The 18,131-nt window shown below is 40.5% G+C and overlaps 1 protein-coding gene across 1 annotated transcript in view; it reads right to left on the reverse strand.

Annotated features, from left to right (window-relative positions):
* The window catches only part of hs6st3b (heparan sulfate 6-O-sulfotransferase 3b), a 112,107-nt gene extending 98,969 nt beyond the window's left edge, over nt 1-13,138 (reverse strand). The window contains exon 1 of the mRNA XM_046363050.1: nt 11,760-13,138. Coding sequence (XP_046219006.1) covers nt 11,760-12,298 — 539 coding nt within the window. The 5' untranslated portion in view covers nt 12,299-13,138. The remainder of the gene's footprint in view (nt 1-11,759) is intronic.
* Nucleotides 13,139-18,131: the final 4,993 nt, after the last annotated feature.

Here is an 18,131-nt window from a genome sequence, read left to right on the forward strand (position 1 = left end):
GCATTTATAAAGAAAAAAAACTGAAATAGTACATCTACATAAGTATTCAGACCCTTTACTCAGTACTTTGTTGAAGCACCTTTGTTAGTTATTACAGCCTTGAGTCTTCTTGGGTACGACGCTACAAGCTTGGCACACCTGTATTTTGGGAGTTTCTCCCATTCTTCTCTGCAGATCCTCTCAAGCTCTGTCAGGTTGGATGGGGACCGTCACTGCACAGCTATTTACAGGTCCCTCCAGAGATGTTCGATCGGGTTCAAGTCTGGCTGGGCCACTCAAGGACATTCAGAGACTTGTCCCGAAGCCACTCATTCATTGTCTTGGTTGAGTGCTTGTGGTCGTTGTCCTGTTGGAAGGTGAACCTTCACTCTAGTCTGAGGTCCTGAGAGCTCTGGAGCAGGTTTTCATTGAGGATCTCTCTGTACTTTGCTCCGTTTCCCTCGATCCTAACTAGTCTCCCAGTCCCTGCCACTGAAAAACATCCCCACAGCATGATGCTGCCACCACCATGCTTCACCTTAGGGATAGTGTCCGGTTTCCTCAAGACGTGACACTTGGCAGTCAGGCCAAAGAGTTCAATCTTGGTTCATCAGACCAGAGAATCTTGTTTCTCATGGTCTGAGAGTCTTTATGTGCCTTTTGGGAAATTACAAGTGGGCTGTCATGTGCCTTTTACTGAGGAGTGGCTTCCATCTGCCCACTCTACCATAAAGGCCTGATGGGTGGAGTGCTGCAGAGACGGTTGTCCTTCTGGAAGGTTCTCCCATCTCCACAGAGGAACTCTGGAGCTCTGTCAGAGTGACCACTGGGTTCTTGGTCACCTCCCAGACCAAGGCCCTTCTCCCCCGATTGCTCAGTTTGGCTGGGCGGCCAGCTCTAGCAAGAGTCTTGGTGGTTCCAAACTTCTTCCATTTAAGAATGATGGAGGCCACCGTGTTCTTGGGGACCTTCAATGCTGCAGACATTTTTGGGTACCTATTCCCAGGTCTGTGCCTCGACTCAATCCTGTTTCGGAGCTCTACGGACAATTCCTTCGACCTCATGGCTTGGTTTTTGCTCTGACGTGCACTGTCAACTGCGGGACCTGATATAGATAATCAACTCGTATGGAAACACATTGCACCTAAGCTTGATTTCGAGTCTCGTAACAAGGAGCCTGAATACTTATTTAAATAAGTACATTTCTAAAAACTTTTTTTCACTTTGTCATCATGGGGTATTGTGTGTAGATTGATGGGGAAACATTTTTATTTAATCCATTTTAGAATAAGGCTTTAAAGTAACAAAATGTGGAAAAAGTCAAGGGGTCTGAAAACTTTCCGAATGAACTTTACATGGAATATATACATATACATTCCATGGAATATACATTGGATTGCTATGATGAAACTGGCACTCATGAGGACCGCCACAGGAAAGGAAGACCCAGAGTTACCTCTGCTGGAGAGGGTAAATTCATTAGAGTTAACTGCACCTCAGATTGCAGCCCAAATAAAATTTGCAGCACACAGAGTTCAACAGACACATCTCATCATCAACTGTTCAGAGGAGACTGCGTGAATCAGGCCTTCATGGTATAATTGCTGCAAAGAAACCACTACTAAAGGAGACCAATAATAAGAGGAGACTTACTTGGGCCAAGAAACACGAGTAATGGACAATAGACAGGTGTAAATCTGTCCTTTGGTCTGATGAGTCCAAATTTGAGATTTTTGGTTCCAACCGCGGTATGTTTGTGAAACGCAGAGTAGGTGAACGGATGATCTCTGCATGTGTGATTCCCACCATGAAGCATGGAGGAGGAGGTGTGATGGTGTTGGGGTGCTTTGCTGGTGACACTGTCTGTGATTTATTTTGAATTCAAGCCACACCTAAGCAGCATGGCTACCATTCTGCAGCAATACACCATCCCATCTGGTTTGCGCTTAGTGGGACAATTTATTTTTCAACAGGACAATAACCCAAAACACACCTCCAAGCTGTGTAAGGGCAATTTGACCAAGGAGAGTGATGGAGTGCTGCATCAGATGACCTGGCTTCCACAATCACCCGGCTTCCGCAATCACCCGACCTCAACCCAATTGAGATGGTTTGGGATGTCTTGGACCACAGAGTGAAGGAAAATCAGCCAAAAAGTGCTCAGCATATGTGGGAGCTCCTTCAAGACTGTTGCACAAGCATTCCTCATGAAGCTGGTTAAGAGAATGTCAAGAGTGTGCAAAGCTGTCATCAAGGCAAAGGGTGGCTACTTTGAAGAATCTCAAATCTCCAATCTATTTTGATTGGTTTAACACTTTCTTGGTTACTACATGATTCCATGTGTTATTTCATAGTTTTGATGTCTTCACTACTATTCTACAATGTGGAAAATAGTTTTTTTTAAATACTTGAATGAGTAGGTGTATCCAAACTTTTGGCTGGTATTATATTATTAATACCAGTCAAAAGTTCGGACACACCTACTCATTCAAGTATATATATATATATATATATATACATACACTCCCGTTCAAAAGTTTGGGGTCACTTAGAAATGTCCTTGTTTTTGAAAGATAAGCACATTTATGTCCATTACAATAACATCAAATTGATCAGAAATACAGTGTAGACATTGTTAATGTTGTAAATGACTATTGTAGATGGAAACGGACAGTTTTTTAATGGAATATCTACATAGGCGTACAGAGGGCCATTATCAGCAACCATTACTCCTGTGTTCCAATGGCACTTTGTAGTAGCTAATCCAAGTTTATCATTTTAAAAGGATAATTGATCATTAGAAAACCCTTTTGCAATTGTTAGCACATGTGAAAACTGTTGTCCTGATTAAAGAGGAAATAAAACTGCCCTTCTTTAGACTAGGTGAGTATCTGGAGCATCAGCATTTGTGGGTTCGATTACAAGCTCAAAATGGCCAGAAACAAAGAACTTTCTTCTGAAACTTGTTAGTCTATTCTTGTTCTGAGAAACGAAGGCTATTCCATGTGAGAAATTTCCAAGAAACTGAAGATCTTGTACAAAGCTGTGTACTACTCCCTGCACAGAACAGTGTAAATTCGCTCTAACCAGAGTAGAAAGAGGAGTTGGAATCCCCGGTACACAACTGAGCAAGAGGACTAGTACATTAGAGTGTGTAGTTTGAGAAACCTCACAAGTCCTCAACTGGCAGCTTCATTAAATAGTGCCCGCAAAACACCAGTCTCAACATCAACAGTGAAGAGGCGACTCCAGGATAATGGCCTTCTAGGCAGAGTTGCAAAGCCATATCTCAGACTGGCCAATAAAGATTAAATATTAAGATGGGCAAAAGAACACAGACACTGGACAGAGGAAGATTGGACAAAAAAGTGTTATGGGCAGACGAATCTAAGTTTGAGGTGTTCGGATCACAAAGAGCATTCGAAAAGAAACTGGAGGAGTGCTTGATGCCATCTGTCAAGCATGGTGGAGGCAATGTGATGGTCTGGGGGTGCTTTGGTGGTGGTAAAGTGGGAGATTTGTAGAGGGTAAAAGGGATCTTGAAGAAGGAAGGCTATCACTCCATTTTGCAACGCCATGCCATACCCTGTGGACGGCGCTTAAATGGAGTCAATTTCCTCCTACAACAGGACAATGACCCAAAGCACAGCTCCAAACTATGCAATATCTATTTAGGGAAGAAGCAGTATTCTGTCTACAATGAAGTGGTCAGCACAGTCACTGGATCTCAACCCTATTGAGCTGTTGTGGGAGCAGCTTGACCGTATGGTATGTAAGAAGTGCCCATTAAGCCAATCCAACTTGTGGGAGGTGCTTCAGGAAGCATGAAGTGAAATCTCTTCAGATCACTTCAACAAATTGACAACTAGAATGCCTAAGGTCTGCAAGACTGTAATTGCTGAAAATGGAGGATTCTTTGACGAAAGCAAAGTTTGAAGGACACAATTATTATTTAAATTGAAAATCATTGTTTATAACCTTGTCAATGTCTTCACTATATTTCCTATTCATTTTGCAACTAATTTCATGTAAACTCAGCAAAAAAAGAAACATCCCTTTTTCAGGACCCTGTCTTTCAAAGATAATTAGTAAAAATCCAAATAACTTCACAGATCTTCATTGTAGGGTTTAAACACTGTTTCCCATGCTTGTTAAATGAACCATAAACAATTAATGGACATGCACCTGTGGAACGGCCGTTAAGACACTAACAGCTTACAGCCGGTAGGCAATTAAGGTCACAGTTTTGAAAACTTAGGACACTAAAGAGGCCTTTCTACTGACTCTGAAAAACACCAAAAGAAAGATGCCAGGGTCCCTGCTCATCTGCGTGAACGTGCCTTAGGTATGCTGCAAGGAGGCATGAGGACTGTAGATGTGGCCAGGGCAATAAATTCAATGTCCGTACTGTGAGATGCCTAAGACAGCGCTACAGGGAGACAGGATGGACAGCTGATCGTCCTCGCAGTGGCAGACCACGTGTAACAACACCTGCACAGGATCGGTACATCTGAATACAGTGAGAGGACCTTTCTTTTAGAGGTCGGCCGATTAATCGGAATTTCCGATTAATTAGGGCCGATTTCAAGTTTTCATAACAATCGTAAATCAATATTTTGGACACCAATTTGGGCTATTTTTTTTTACACCTTTATTTATCCTTTATTTAACTAGGCAAGTCAGTTAAGAACACATTCTTGTTTTCAATGACGGCCTAGGAACGTTGGGTCAACTGCCTTGTTCAGGGGCAGAATGACAGATTTTTACCTTGTCAGCTCGGGGATTCAATCTTGCAACCTTTCAGCTAACCACCTGATTACATTGCACTCCACGAGGAGACTGCCTGTTACGTGAATACAGTAAGAAGCCAAGGTAAGTTGCTAGCTATCATTAAACTTGTCTTATAAAAAACAATCAAACAATCATAATCACCAGTTACAGTAACTACACATGGTTGATGATAATACTAGTTTATCTAGCGTGTCCTGCGTTGCATATAATCGATGCAGTGTGTAGGACTGTCTTGCTCCAATGTGTACCTAACCATAAACATCAATGCCTTTCTTAAAATCAATTCACAAGTATATATTTTTAAACCTGCATATTTAGTTAATATTGCCTGCTAACCTGGCTCGTTGCGAACTCTATGAAGACTATTTCTTCCTAACAAATACAGCCAACTTCGCAAAAACGGGGGATGATTTAACAAAAGCGCATTTGCGAAAAAAGCACAATCGTTACACGACTGTACCTAACCATAAACATCAATGCCTTTCTTAAAATCAATACACAGAAGTATATATTTTTAAACCTGCAAATTTTGCTAAAAGAAATTCAGGTTAGCAGGAAATATTAACCAGGTGAAATTGTGTCACTTCTCTTGCGTTCATTGCACGCAGAGTCAGTGTATATGCAACAGTTTGGGCCGCCTAATTTGCCATAATTTTAAGTCATTATGACATAACATTGAAGGTTGTGCAATGTCACAGGAATATTTAGACTTATGGATACCACCCGTTAAATAAAATATGGAACGGTTCCGTATTTCACTGAAAGAATAAACGTCTTGTTTTCGAGATGATAGTTTCAGGATTCGACCATATTAGTGACCTAAGGCTCGTATTTCTGTGTGTTATTATGTTATAATTAAGTCGATGATTTGATATTTGATAGAGCAGTCTGACTGAGCGATGGTAGGCACCAGCAGGCTCGTAAGCATTCATTCAAACAGCACTTTCGTACGTTTTGCCAGCAGCTCGTCGCTGCGCTTCAAGCATTGCGCTGTTTATGACTTCAAGTCTATCAACTCCCGAGATGAAGCTGGTGTAACCAATGTGAAATGGCTAACTAGATAGCAGGGGGCGCGCTAATAGCGTTTCAAATGTCACTCTCTCTGAGATTTGGAGTGGTTGTTCCCTTTGCTCTGCAAGGGCCGCGGCTTTTGTGGAGCGATGGGTAACGCTGCTTCGAGAGTGGCTGTTGTCGATGTGTTCCTGGTTCGAGCCCAGGTAGGGGCGAGGAGAGGGACGGAAGCTATACTGTTACACTGGCAATACTAAAGTGCCTATAAGTACATCCAATAGTCAAAGGTATATGAAATACAAATCGTATAGAGAGAAATGATCCTATAATAACTACAACCTAAAACTTCTTACCTGGGAATATTGAAGACTCATGTTAAAAGGAACCACCAGCTTTCATATGTTCTCATGTTCTGAGCAAGGAACTTAAACGTTAGCTTTTTTACATGGCCCATATTGCACTTTTACTTTCTTCTCCAACACTTTGTTTTTGCATTATTTAAACCAAATTGAACATGTTTCATTTTATTTGAGGCTAAATTGATTTTATTTCTGTATATTGAGTTAAAATAAGTGTTCGTTCAGTATTGTTGTAATTGTCATTATTACAAATACGTTTTTTAAATACTAAATCGGCCGGTATCGGCTTTTTTTGGTCCTCCAATTTTCGGTCCTTGAAAAATCATAATTGGTCGACCTCTAGTTCCGATTTTTACAGAGTTGATGTTTTCATGGAAAACAAGGACATTTCTATGTGACCCCAAACTTTTGAACGGTAGTGTACATGGTAACTGGTATAAAACTGTTTGGTAGTTACTGTGTAATTATAATGTGAAAGAAACTCAAATTACATGGAATTTGTGCAATATATTGTAAATTACGTCAATCTAAAACTAGGTGGACCTTAACCAGCATTAGCCATATGGTATTTTGTAGGGGTCACTATAAACATCACAGCTGTGAAGAAATGTTCACATATTATGTACAACGTGAACACACAAGAACACGAGCCCCTTCAAACTCATAGACAGATCATCAGTAGATCTCCAGACTTCAAAGGCCAGAGAGTGAAGGGAAGGTGTGTGTGTGTGTGTGTGTGTGTGTGTGTGTGTGTGTGTGTGTGTGTGTGTGTGTGTGTGTGTGTGTGTGTGTGTGTGTGTGTGTGTGTGTGTGTGTGTGTGTGTGTGTGTGTGTGTGTGTGTGTGTGTGTGTGTGTGTGTGTGTGTGTGTGTGTGTGTGTGTGTGTGTGTGTGTGTGTGTGTGTGTGTGTGTCTTTGGCATGATGCTGCCCACTGGCCAACTCTTTAAACCTCTGAGTGAACATAGATAGATGCCCTCATCCATATGGATGTAAAGCCAGTTAAAAAAATATATAATCACTACAGCTTTACCCCTTCCTATGATCCTAGAGTCCCTGGGTTTTGGTTGATTAAACTCTGCCTTGTGAATTTGGGATTAAAGCTTGAGGAATCCTTAATGCAGAAATAATGATTTTGTGACACTAATTATCTGTATTTAAACTATACATACAGATACTGAGTATTTATTATACATTATATCTGCTGTCGTTGGAATAACCGATCACATACATCATCGACTCGGGGCAGTTCAGACAAATTCAGACAGTCAGTGGGCCAAGGTTATGAAGTACACGCCATCATGTCAAATGATTTGATGAAGAAGGCTGCAGATGCACGTTTCAATAATACACCGACAGAGGATCTTAGGGCTCATAATACATATCATGAAATGGAGAAAAGTCTTTGCCCTTCGCCTTCAGTCAATTTCTCCCTGTAATATTTCTAAATGGTAAGAACTGTACTTCTAAATGCATTGTCAACTGTGGGACCTTATATAGACAGGTGTGTACCTTTCCAAATCATGTCCAATCAGTTGAATTTACCACAGGTGGACTCCAATCAAGTTGTAGAAACATCTCAAGGATGATCAATGGAAACAGGATGCACCTGAGCTCAATTTCGAGTCTCATATTGAAGGGTCTGATTACTTATGTAAATAAGATATTTCTGGTTTTTATTTGTAATAGATTTGCAAAAATGTCTAAAAGCCTCTTTCTGCTTTGTCATTATTGGGTAATGTGTATAGATTGATGAGGGGAAAAAGTATTTAATACATTTTAAAATAAGGCTGTAACGTAACAAAATGTAGAAAAAGTCAAGAGTTCTGAAAAATTTCAGAATGAACTGTACATGGAAAATTCAATGGATTTGAAAGATGTTATCATGTAAAACTGTTGTTTTGAGGGTGACATTTCAACCACAGGAATATGTCACCACGGTCACCAAATTTCAACATAGACAAACCTTGTATAAAATACTGTATGTTGAATTTGTACCTTTTAAAACAACATCTTCAACTCCATTTCCACTATCAGAAAATATAACAATAGGCTGGGCAGCACATCCTACTGGAGAATTGATCTATCTACAGCTAACTTTTGGTCTCCTATCCAGGGTTTTAACCAAGCCCAGCCCTGCTTGAGTATGATATTTGTAACTGACTATTACTAATGTGCTATCGTGAGAATGATTGTTGAGAGAGAGATCTCCACTTAACAACTAAATAGATTTACTGTTGCTATCGAAGTCATTCCAAAGGGCAGGTTTAACAGAGCAAACCAAACATCTAAGTTAAAGAATAGGACTAATGTGCATTTAAAGTTGGATTTCATTTATTCAGTCATATTCTTTAACTTAGATTTTTGGTTGAGATGGAATTATATGTAATATGTAGAAAAACTGGAATTAAAGCCAGACTAAGTCAGGGGAACAGATGGAACTATTACATCTCCGTTAAATGTTGATATTTGGTTGCGTTGTCAACCAAACACAAGTCAATATTACTTTTGTAATACAATAAATAGCCTATTAACTTGTCGACAAGTTCACAAATGATATGTTGGATTCAAGTCTCAAACTCAACCAAAAATAAAGGTTAAAGAATGGGATTAAGTCAGTGTCTCAGATGGAACTATTCTAAGCAGTACACATATCTTCTTTAAATGTTGATATTATTTTGTGTTGTCAACCAAACACAATTCCATATTACTTTTGTAACACAGCAAATAGCCCAGTAAATAGCCTACTACAGGTGTAGGATCTTAATTTGATCCCCTGTTGCAGGAGAATTTGTAGTGTAATTTGAGGCTTAAAAAGGCTTCTGAAGTGTCTAATTTCCCCTTTGACGTTTCAGACTTGATTTTCCCTTATGGAAAATGTATTAACCGCGACAAAGATGTCCATTAATTATAATCCACATATCATAACTCACATTTCCTGTTGCCTCATTCATTTCCTGCTGTAGCAAACTGGCTCAAATGAAGATCCTATATCGCTAATGTAACAATATACTGTAAAATGGGTAACACATCCATGGCCATATTTTGAGGTTACTGTAACTATAAATGTCTTCTTATGTAATCATATAAAGCGGGCATGTTCAAGATAGCAAGAATAGGTTGTCGCAGGTCTGTGGAGATCTTCACAATTGCTGTAATAATCTGTGCAGAATCTCGAACTGCATTGATCACTTGCACTATGTACTTATTATGCAATATCAACTGCAAATCAAGCAATTTCTTTGTGCTATTAGATAAAGCACAGTGATAACACTAATTTGTTGTATAAATAACCAAAATATCTGACATGGAATTCCCATTTGAATTTTGCTGTGCTTTTAAATGAGTGAAAGAACAGTGACAGACATTTGGGTTACAACTAAACCAAAAACTCACGTTGTTATTCAATTGGAATTTGGTTGAAAGCATAGTGATAACACATTGGAACACATTGGAAATTCAACAAACTTTTTGAGTGGGTGAATATAGGTTGTAATCAATGTCTCAACCAAACATTACCCAATTATCCACGTTGAAATGACTTGGTACGCCCAGTGGGCCTCAATTGTATGCAAATCTGTGAATACATGAAAATGGATCACTTTAAATGTCACTTTCCTAATCTCTGAAGGTCATGGTTTGATTGCAGAGATTATGTAGCGTTTGGTCTAGACTACATTTATTTGCAGTGGGCTTTAATACCAGGAAATAAAAGTAAGGGCAACTGCAACAGGAGCTTTTACAGAGGTGGGGACATAATGAGGATATGCTTGAGACAGACCTATTTTCTCATAATAGAGGATGCAGACAAAAAGGCAGAGGGGCGTGAAGCCTGCGTAACAGGGTGCTTCTAGGTAAACAGTAGGCAGGGAGAGAACAATGGATATACAAGGTAGAGAGATGGAGAGTGGGAGAATGGTAGCTGCTGTGACTGTATTCCTGCATCATTGAAAGGTAATTCAAGGACAAAAAAAAGACTTTGAAAAGTGACCAGAGAAAAATAATGTTTCAGAAAATGAACAGCATGGACACATTACAATACATGCTACAGATAGTGAGCTGGGGATATAAAATGATTAAAGGAGACTATAATGGATTAGAGATGACATGGTTGACATGAGGAGTGTCGAGAGCCTTTGCACAAAAGCAGATACCAGACAAAAGGATATAACCCACACTATAAACGGATAAACTGGCATGCCATTCAGATAGTCCACTTGAATAGCCCACCTGTAATCCTCGAAAAATCGGAGTGTTTCTCATCGGTGTATACATTCCAGACTGGCCACCTCATACAATATATTTGAACACTGTCCTTGGCTAAACTGTAGAAAAGACCTAAGAGTAGGGGTGCAACTTTGGTTTTAGAAGTAGGGGGGACATAAATATTTGTTTTAATTATTTTTTCCCCCCAGTCAGATAAACACTAAAAAACAGCCAACCAGACCGCTCGGAGACGTCCGCCTCGTCCTAAAGCACACCGTTGCCTCGTTTAATATCACATTCCAATCATAAAACGGTGGGGGACAAAGTGCAATTTCAGAATGTGGGAGGGGGGGCATGCCCCGCCCCTGTCCACAGTGAAAAGTCGCCCCTGCCTAAGAGTAAACTGTCGTTTTTGTGTTTGCTACAGCTGTGGTGGATAATGGTGGTGAAGATGTTTCTGAGAAAACAGGGCTGTGTTCTGTCCTCCAGGGAGACTGTGAACCTTGTGGCCAACATAGACATACATCCCTTATGTTCTACATGAGTTTCCATGCTATCCTTTTCATAGCAGTGCAGGAGAGTGACGCTTCTTCACACTTGAGATGGATGAACTTCATCTGACTTTTCCCACCCTTCTTTACCTTGCACCCTGTGATGTTTTCAAGGGAAAGTCATGCGCAGATCAAACAGAAAGCACCTACTTAGCAGTTCTGAGAATATAGCATGCATCATCAATTCCTAGCAGTGGCACCATTTTATGGTTCAATTCATTTTAGTTGCAGGAATGCCCATGTTATTGGTAACACCTAATTGGTTTACAAAATCCACTCTGTCTGACCTTATTTTAACACTATGACCAAAGTTTTTATGTGATTTCAGGCTTCTATCACATCCATTCACTGTCTTCTACACTATCTCTCTGTGCTGAGAGATAGATTTCCACCAGCTGCACTTGGGATCTCTAATTTAACTGGTCCACAGTCTGTCTATCTCTGAGACCTGTAAGTTATCACCAACAACTCCCTGTTGCCTCAGATAACTTCAAAAGACTGTTTGCATTACAGGTAACTACCAAAATAGTTTTGTTGTATTACAGTTCATAGTCTCAGAGTTCAATGCACATTGAACTGTAGGCCGTGCTGTAATTCCAGAAGTTACAGAAGCACATTTTCATGAAGGTAATGCTATGGAAAGTGTGAATATGAATGTAAAGGTATTTCTCCCCCCCCCCACACACACACACAGACAGAGAGAGAGAGAGAGAGAGAGAGAGAGAGAGAGAGAGAGAGAGAGAGAGAGAGAGAGAGAGAGAGAGAGAGAGAGAGAGAGAGAGAGAGAGAGAGAGAGAGAGAGAGAGAGAGAGAGAGAGAGAGAGAGAGAGAGAGAGAGAGAGCGAATAGAATGTTATACAGTACCTTTTGTTCTTTTGAGCTTCCTTCTTGTCCATGATGACAGGTACACAATTGGTGAGCTCTGTCCAGTCGGCATGCAAACCACAGCTCCAGCCCGTAGAGAATCGAGAAAACAGCCAGGACTCCTCTTTCCCTGGTCGGTGGCATGTACATTTCTTCTGCCCTGGCTTGCAGTCGCATGGTTGCTCCAAACGAATATTCCTAACTAAGTGCCTTCCAAACGTGGTTCCCCCGGTTTTTTGAATGTGTAAAAACACTATCACATCGTATCCTTTGATGTTGAAATCCACGTGCCGCTGAAGGTCTCGTTCAGTAAAGTTGAATTTTGACGGCAATTTCGGAGGGCTGTCATCCTCCAGTTCTGTGTAAAAGTCTTCGTTTGTCCGATATTGGGTAGAAAGTATACTGACCCCTCTCAAATTTTCCCCAGTTTTAAAGTGGCAAGAATTGCTGCCGGCTGGACATATATATTGATAGCCTATCATTACAAAAAGAACAGCTAAAATAGGAACTAAGATCAATTTATTGGATTTATCATCCATGTTAACAAGAATATGTTTTCATGCCATTAGTGTGAATTATTACACATGATCCTTTCAGTAGCTGCTGCTTGGTTCATCACAATAATGTCTATGGATCTTCAAAGTGCCACATGTTGATCTGGACAAGATTTAGTTATTGTTCTTGCTATCAAAAGGCATATTTTGGTCTAAGCAGGCAGCCTACCTTTATGTTTCAAGGATACTGCAGTCATATCACACCAGAGCAGATCATTTCAAACGAGGCAGGCTCGCCGAAACATGACATATTCCGGTTACTTCTCGTCATGGTTGTCCAACTTCACAAACGGTATTTTCAGTGCTGCACACTGACGTCCCCCGTGCTAGAATTTCAAGTGAAACCGAACCTGTCAACATGTTTCATTCTGATCCCGCAAAATTACAACTTTACATCTCGGGAAACAGTTGTCTGATTCACTTCAGCACCACAAACGTGCTTGTAGGGAAGTGGAGAAATGTCGGCGTTCATATATCCTTATGTCCAAGGCGTGCGCATGAAGGGGCAAGCGACTGCTGCTCCGACTACAGTGGGATGGGTCCTGAAGCATCCTCATACATCGCGCGGTTCAGTTTTGTTCAAATATTGCAGGCTAGCTTAGGCTATTACTTGAAGATGCTGCTGCATTCAAGACCCGGTGATCACGTTACGCCCTCTTCGTGGTAATATACTCTCTATCGATTTTTGTGGGCATAACCAAGGCTACTGTAACTTGGCTATAGGCTAGCATAGGATAAAAGGCTCATAATCTTTCTTGTCTCGTAGAACAGATAGCCTACATTTAGCTCTTACGTATCAGTCAGCACACACAAGTGACTAGACAATTCGATGTTTTTAAAGTAAGCTATGAGAAATTGAGAACGGAATGTGAGTTTAGTGCCGTGCAATTAATTAACCAATGATGGCTAATCTTACACCAAGAAAATGCAACCAATAGCACTTTGAAGATTGCAACGAAAGCCAATGGCGACAGAATAATAGAATACAAACGACATTACAATATTGCCAGCCAATCAAATGGGGAAACAATGTATCCAGTCCAATCCAAATACTGTACTAACTTCAGGCAGCCTATTTCATGCATTGACATGGTTTCATGATAACCAAAAGCATTTAAACCAATTAGCACGATATGTATAGATAATTAGATTAATTTAAAAAATGAATACATATAAAAGTTCAAAACCAATCGCTAGTGAATGAACCATCATCACTTACGATTTCAACACCATGGACAGATGCCAGGTATCAAGTAGCAACACAAGAGGTTGTTTGTTGTAAATTGTTGACACATGGTATCTGTCCATGGTGCTGAAATTGGACGCGAGAACGAATCATTACCACGAAGATCACTTCATGTAAAGGTATTCTATTTTAAAAGAGCCTTGTGCCAATACTATGTCATCTAAAAAGCGTTAAAAGAGGAGCTGAGAAATACATTTTTAGAAAAGTACTTGATTTATTTTTTTGAAGGCAGACTTCCAGAGTAAATTGCACATGGCTGGTGAAAACAATGGGCGTTTGAGTAGTAAGGCTACACCAACCAACTGTAGACAAAAAGTCGAGGTGTGATGTCAGGGGCGGTCAGGGACGGATTACCTAATGCAAGCCACGTGCCCCGGTGCCCGACCTCCAGGGTCCCCCTACCCCCCAAAATGATAATATATACATATACAGTATATATAAAACAAAGTTTGGACACACCTACTAATTTCTTTATTTTGGCTATTTTCTACATTGTAGAATAATAGTGAAAACATCAAAACTGTGAAATAACAGATATGGAATCATGTAGTAACCAAAAAGTGTTAAACAAATCAAAATATAGAGTATTTTGTAGAGATGCTTCAAAGTAGCAACCCTTTGCCTTGATGACAGCTTTGTACACTCTTGGCATTCTCTCAACCAGCTTCATGAGGTAGCCACCTGGAATGCATTTCAATATAGAGGTGTGCCTTGTTAAAAGTTAATTTGTGGAATTTATTTCCTTCTTAATGCATTTGAGCCAATCAGTTGTGTTTTGATAAGGTCCGGGTGGTATACAGAAGATAGCCCTATTTGGTAAAAGACCAAGTCCATATTATGGCAGGAACAGATCAAATAAGAAAAGAGAAATGACAGTCCATCTTTACTTTCAGACATGAAGGTCAGTCAATCTGGACAATGTCAAAAACTTTTAAAGTTTCTTCAAGTGCAGTCACAAAACTCATCAAGCACCATGATGAAACTGGCTCTCATGAGGACCGCCACAGGAAAGGAAGACCCAGAGTTACCTTTGCTGCAGAGAATAAGTTCATTAGAGTTACCTGCCTCAGAAATTGCAGCCCAAATAAATGCTTCACAGAGTTCAAGTAACAGACACATTTCAACATCAACTGTTCAGAGGAGACTGCGTGAATCAGGCATTCATGGTTGAATTGCTGCACAGAAACCACTACTAAAGGAAAGAAGAAGAAGAAAAAGAAGAAGAAACTTGTTTGGGGCAAAAAACACGAGCAATGGACATTAGACCGGTGGAAATATGTCCACCGGTCTGATATCCAAATTTGAGATTTTGGGTTCCAACCACTGTGTCTTTGTGAGACGAAGAGAAGGTGAACGGATGATGTCCGCATATGTGGTTCCCCCCGTGAAGCATGGAGGAGGATGTGTGATTGTGTAGGTGTCCTTTGCTGGTGACAATGTGACTTATTTAGAATTCAAGGCACACAAAGCATTTTTTAAAAATGGTTGCAGGAGTGGGGGCTGGGGTGGGGGCAAATATCGTAAGAGCACTTCATAAGCAATGGCAGAATGCATAGAATTGTAGGAAATTGGCTTTAAAATTGCAACATTTTCTCTCAGCCTTATGGCAAAATGTGTAAAATAGTAGGAAATGTGCTTTAAAACTGCAAAATGTGGAGAATAGCATGAGATGAGCTACAGTGCCTTGCGAAAGTATTCGGCCCCCTTGAACTTTGCGACCTTTTGCCACATTTCAGGCTTCAAACATAAAGATATAAAACTGTATTTTTTGTGAAGAATCAACAACAAGTGGGACACAATCATGAAGTGGAACGACATTTATTGGATATTTCAAACTTTTTTAACAAATCAAAAACTGAAAAATTGGGCGTGCAAAATTAATCAGCACCCTTAAGTTAATACTTTGTAGCGCCACCTTTTGCTGCGATTACAGCTGTAAGTCGCTTGGGGTATGTCTCTATCAGTTTTGCACATCGAGAGACTGAATTTTTTTCCCATTCCTCCTTGCAAAACAGCTCGAGCTCAGTGAGGTTGGATGGAGAGCATTTGTGAACAGCAGTTTTCAGTTCTTTCCACAGATTCTCGATTGGATTCAGGTCTGGACTTTGACTTGGCCATTCTAACACCTGCATATGTTTATTTTTGAACCATTCCATTGTAGATTTTGCTTTATGTTTTGGATCATTGTCTTGTTGGACGACAAATCTCTGTCCCAGTCTCAGGTCTTTTGCAGACTCCATCAGGTTTTCTTCCAGAATGGTCCTGTATTTGGCTCCATCCATCTTCCCATCAATTTTAACCATCTTCCCTGTCCCTGCTGAAGAAAAGCAGGCCCAAACCATGATGCTGCCACCACCATGTCTGAGAGTGGGGATGGTGTGTTCAGGGTGATGAGCTGTGTTGCTTTTACGCCAAACATAACATTTTGCATTGTTGTCAAAAAGTTCAATTGTGGTTTCATCTGACCAGAGCACCTTCTTCCACATGTTTGGTGTGTCTCCCAGGTGGCTTGTGGAAAACATTAAACGACACTTTTTATGGATATCTTTAAGAAATGGCTTTCTTCTTGCCACTCTTCCATAAAGGCCAGATTTGTGCAATATACGACTGATTGTTGTCCTATGGACAGAGTCTCCCACCTCAGCTGTAGATCTCTGCAGTTCATCCAAAGTGATCATGGGCCTCTTGGCTGCATCTCTGAGCAGTCTTCTCCTTGTATGAGCTGAAAGTTTAGAGGGACGGCCAGGTCTTGGTAGTTTTGCAGTGGTCTGATACTCCTTCCATTTCAATATTATTGCTTGCACAGTGCTCCTTGGGATGTTTAAAGCTTGGGAAATATTTTTGTATCCAAATCCAGCATTAAACTTCTTCACAACAGAATCTCGGACCTGCCTGGTGTGTTCCTTGTTCTTCATGATGCTCTCTGCACTTTTAACGGACCTCTGAGACCATCACAGTGTAGGTGCATTTATACGGAGACTTGATTACACACAGGTGGATTGTAGTTATCATCATTAGTCATTTAGGTCAACATTGGATCATTCAGAGATCCTCACTGAACTTCTGGAGAGAGTTTGCTGCACTGAAAGTAAAGGGGCTGAATAATTTTGCACGCCCAATTTTTCAGTTTTTGATTTGTTAAAAAAGTTTGAAATATCCAATAAATGTCATTCCACTTCATGATTGTGTCCCACTTGTTGTTGATTCTTCACAAAAAAATACAGTTTTATATCTTTATGTTTGAAGCCTGAAATGTGGCAAAAGGTCGCAAAGTTCAAGGTGGCCGAATACCTTCGCAAGGCACTGTATAAAACAGCATTTTTTAAATTCTCTGCCCTATGGCAAAATGTGTAGAATTGTTGTAAATTAGCTTGAAATTGCAAATATTCTCTCAGCACTTTTGACAAAATGTGCAGCATAGCATTATAAATTGGCACATATCTCTCTCTGCCCCATTTTTGGGGGGTGTGGGGCACCCTGTAGGTAGGTGCCTAGGGGCCCCAAATGCGGCAGTCCAGCCCTGGGGTAGGTGCATTTAAGAAAGCCAAAAGTCAGACACTAACATGCCGACCACACCGCTCGTGTTACGTGCGCGAGCGTTGCTAAATAAATGCACACATACATGTTATTCAATCATTGCATCCACACTGCTCATGCGCGTCAACGAGTGTTTGAGTAGCCAGGCGCTAAAATAGTTCTATTTATGATGCTTGACGCGCTGCATGTCCCGCCTCTCCCATCTCCTTATTGATTTCTAGGAGCATATACCCACGTGGGTGATTGAATGATGTACTGAGGTCCACACTCCAGTCGGTGGTGGTAATGCACCTTAAAGTTGGTTGCCAACCACCATTTGAAGTCCAAAAACGAAGGAGAAGTCTGAACGAGGAGAGATTACTGTGAAACTAACTAAGTTTACCCTTTTATCTGTGGATTAATTGTCTGAGTAAAGGACCTTGTGCATTTCAGGTAAAATAACAACTCAATGTTTATATCCCAGGACAAATTAGTTAGCAACAGCAAGCTAGCTAGCTAAATTGCCATAAATGTTTAATGCTTTCGACCTGTTCCAAATTAATATAGTTGGGTCAGAGTTCATTTTCATATTTCAACCTGCGTGTCCTGATCAAGTCTGGCATGGATGGACAAAATCAATGTGCACGCTGTGGCATATGCACGTGCCAGGTGTAGTCAGCATGTAATGTGGTTTTCCAACAGCAAGACTCAGATTGACATGGCAGTGTTGCCATTGTTTATAAAAGTTTTTCTTTAAAATGTCGAACTTTTAATTTTTTTATTTTACCTTTATTTAACCAGGCAAGTCAGTTAAGAACATATTCTTATTTTCAATGACGGCCAATGACGAACTTAACATGTCTCCAAACCCAATATCACACACTCACCATCTGAAATCATATGCATGTGTTAAATAATCAGAGTGAGAGAGATCCTCATTTGTAGACTATTAATTAAGGCAGACAAATTAAAAACACCCTAATGATTGGTTGACAATAGAGCCTCCCATCCTCAATGCAGCCAATGGCTGCAGGATGAAGTTGGTAAAGAGCAACT

This window comes from Oncorhynchus gorbuscha, linkage group LG09 (assembly GCF_021184085.1).
Source record: "Oncorhynchus gorbuscha isolate QuinsamMale2020 ecotype Even-year linkage group LG09, OgorEven_v1.0, whole genome shotgun sequence".
NCBI lineage: Eukaryota > Metazoa > Chordata > Actinopteri > Salmoniformes > Salmonidae > Oncorhynchus > Oncorhynchus gorbuscha.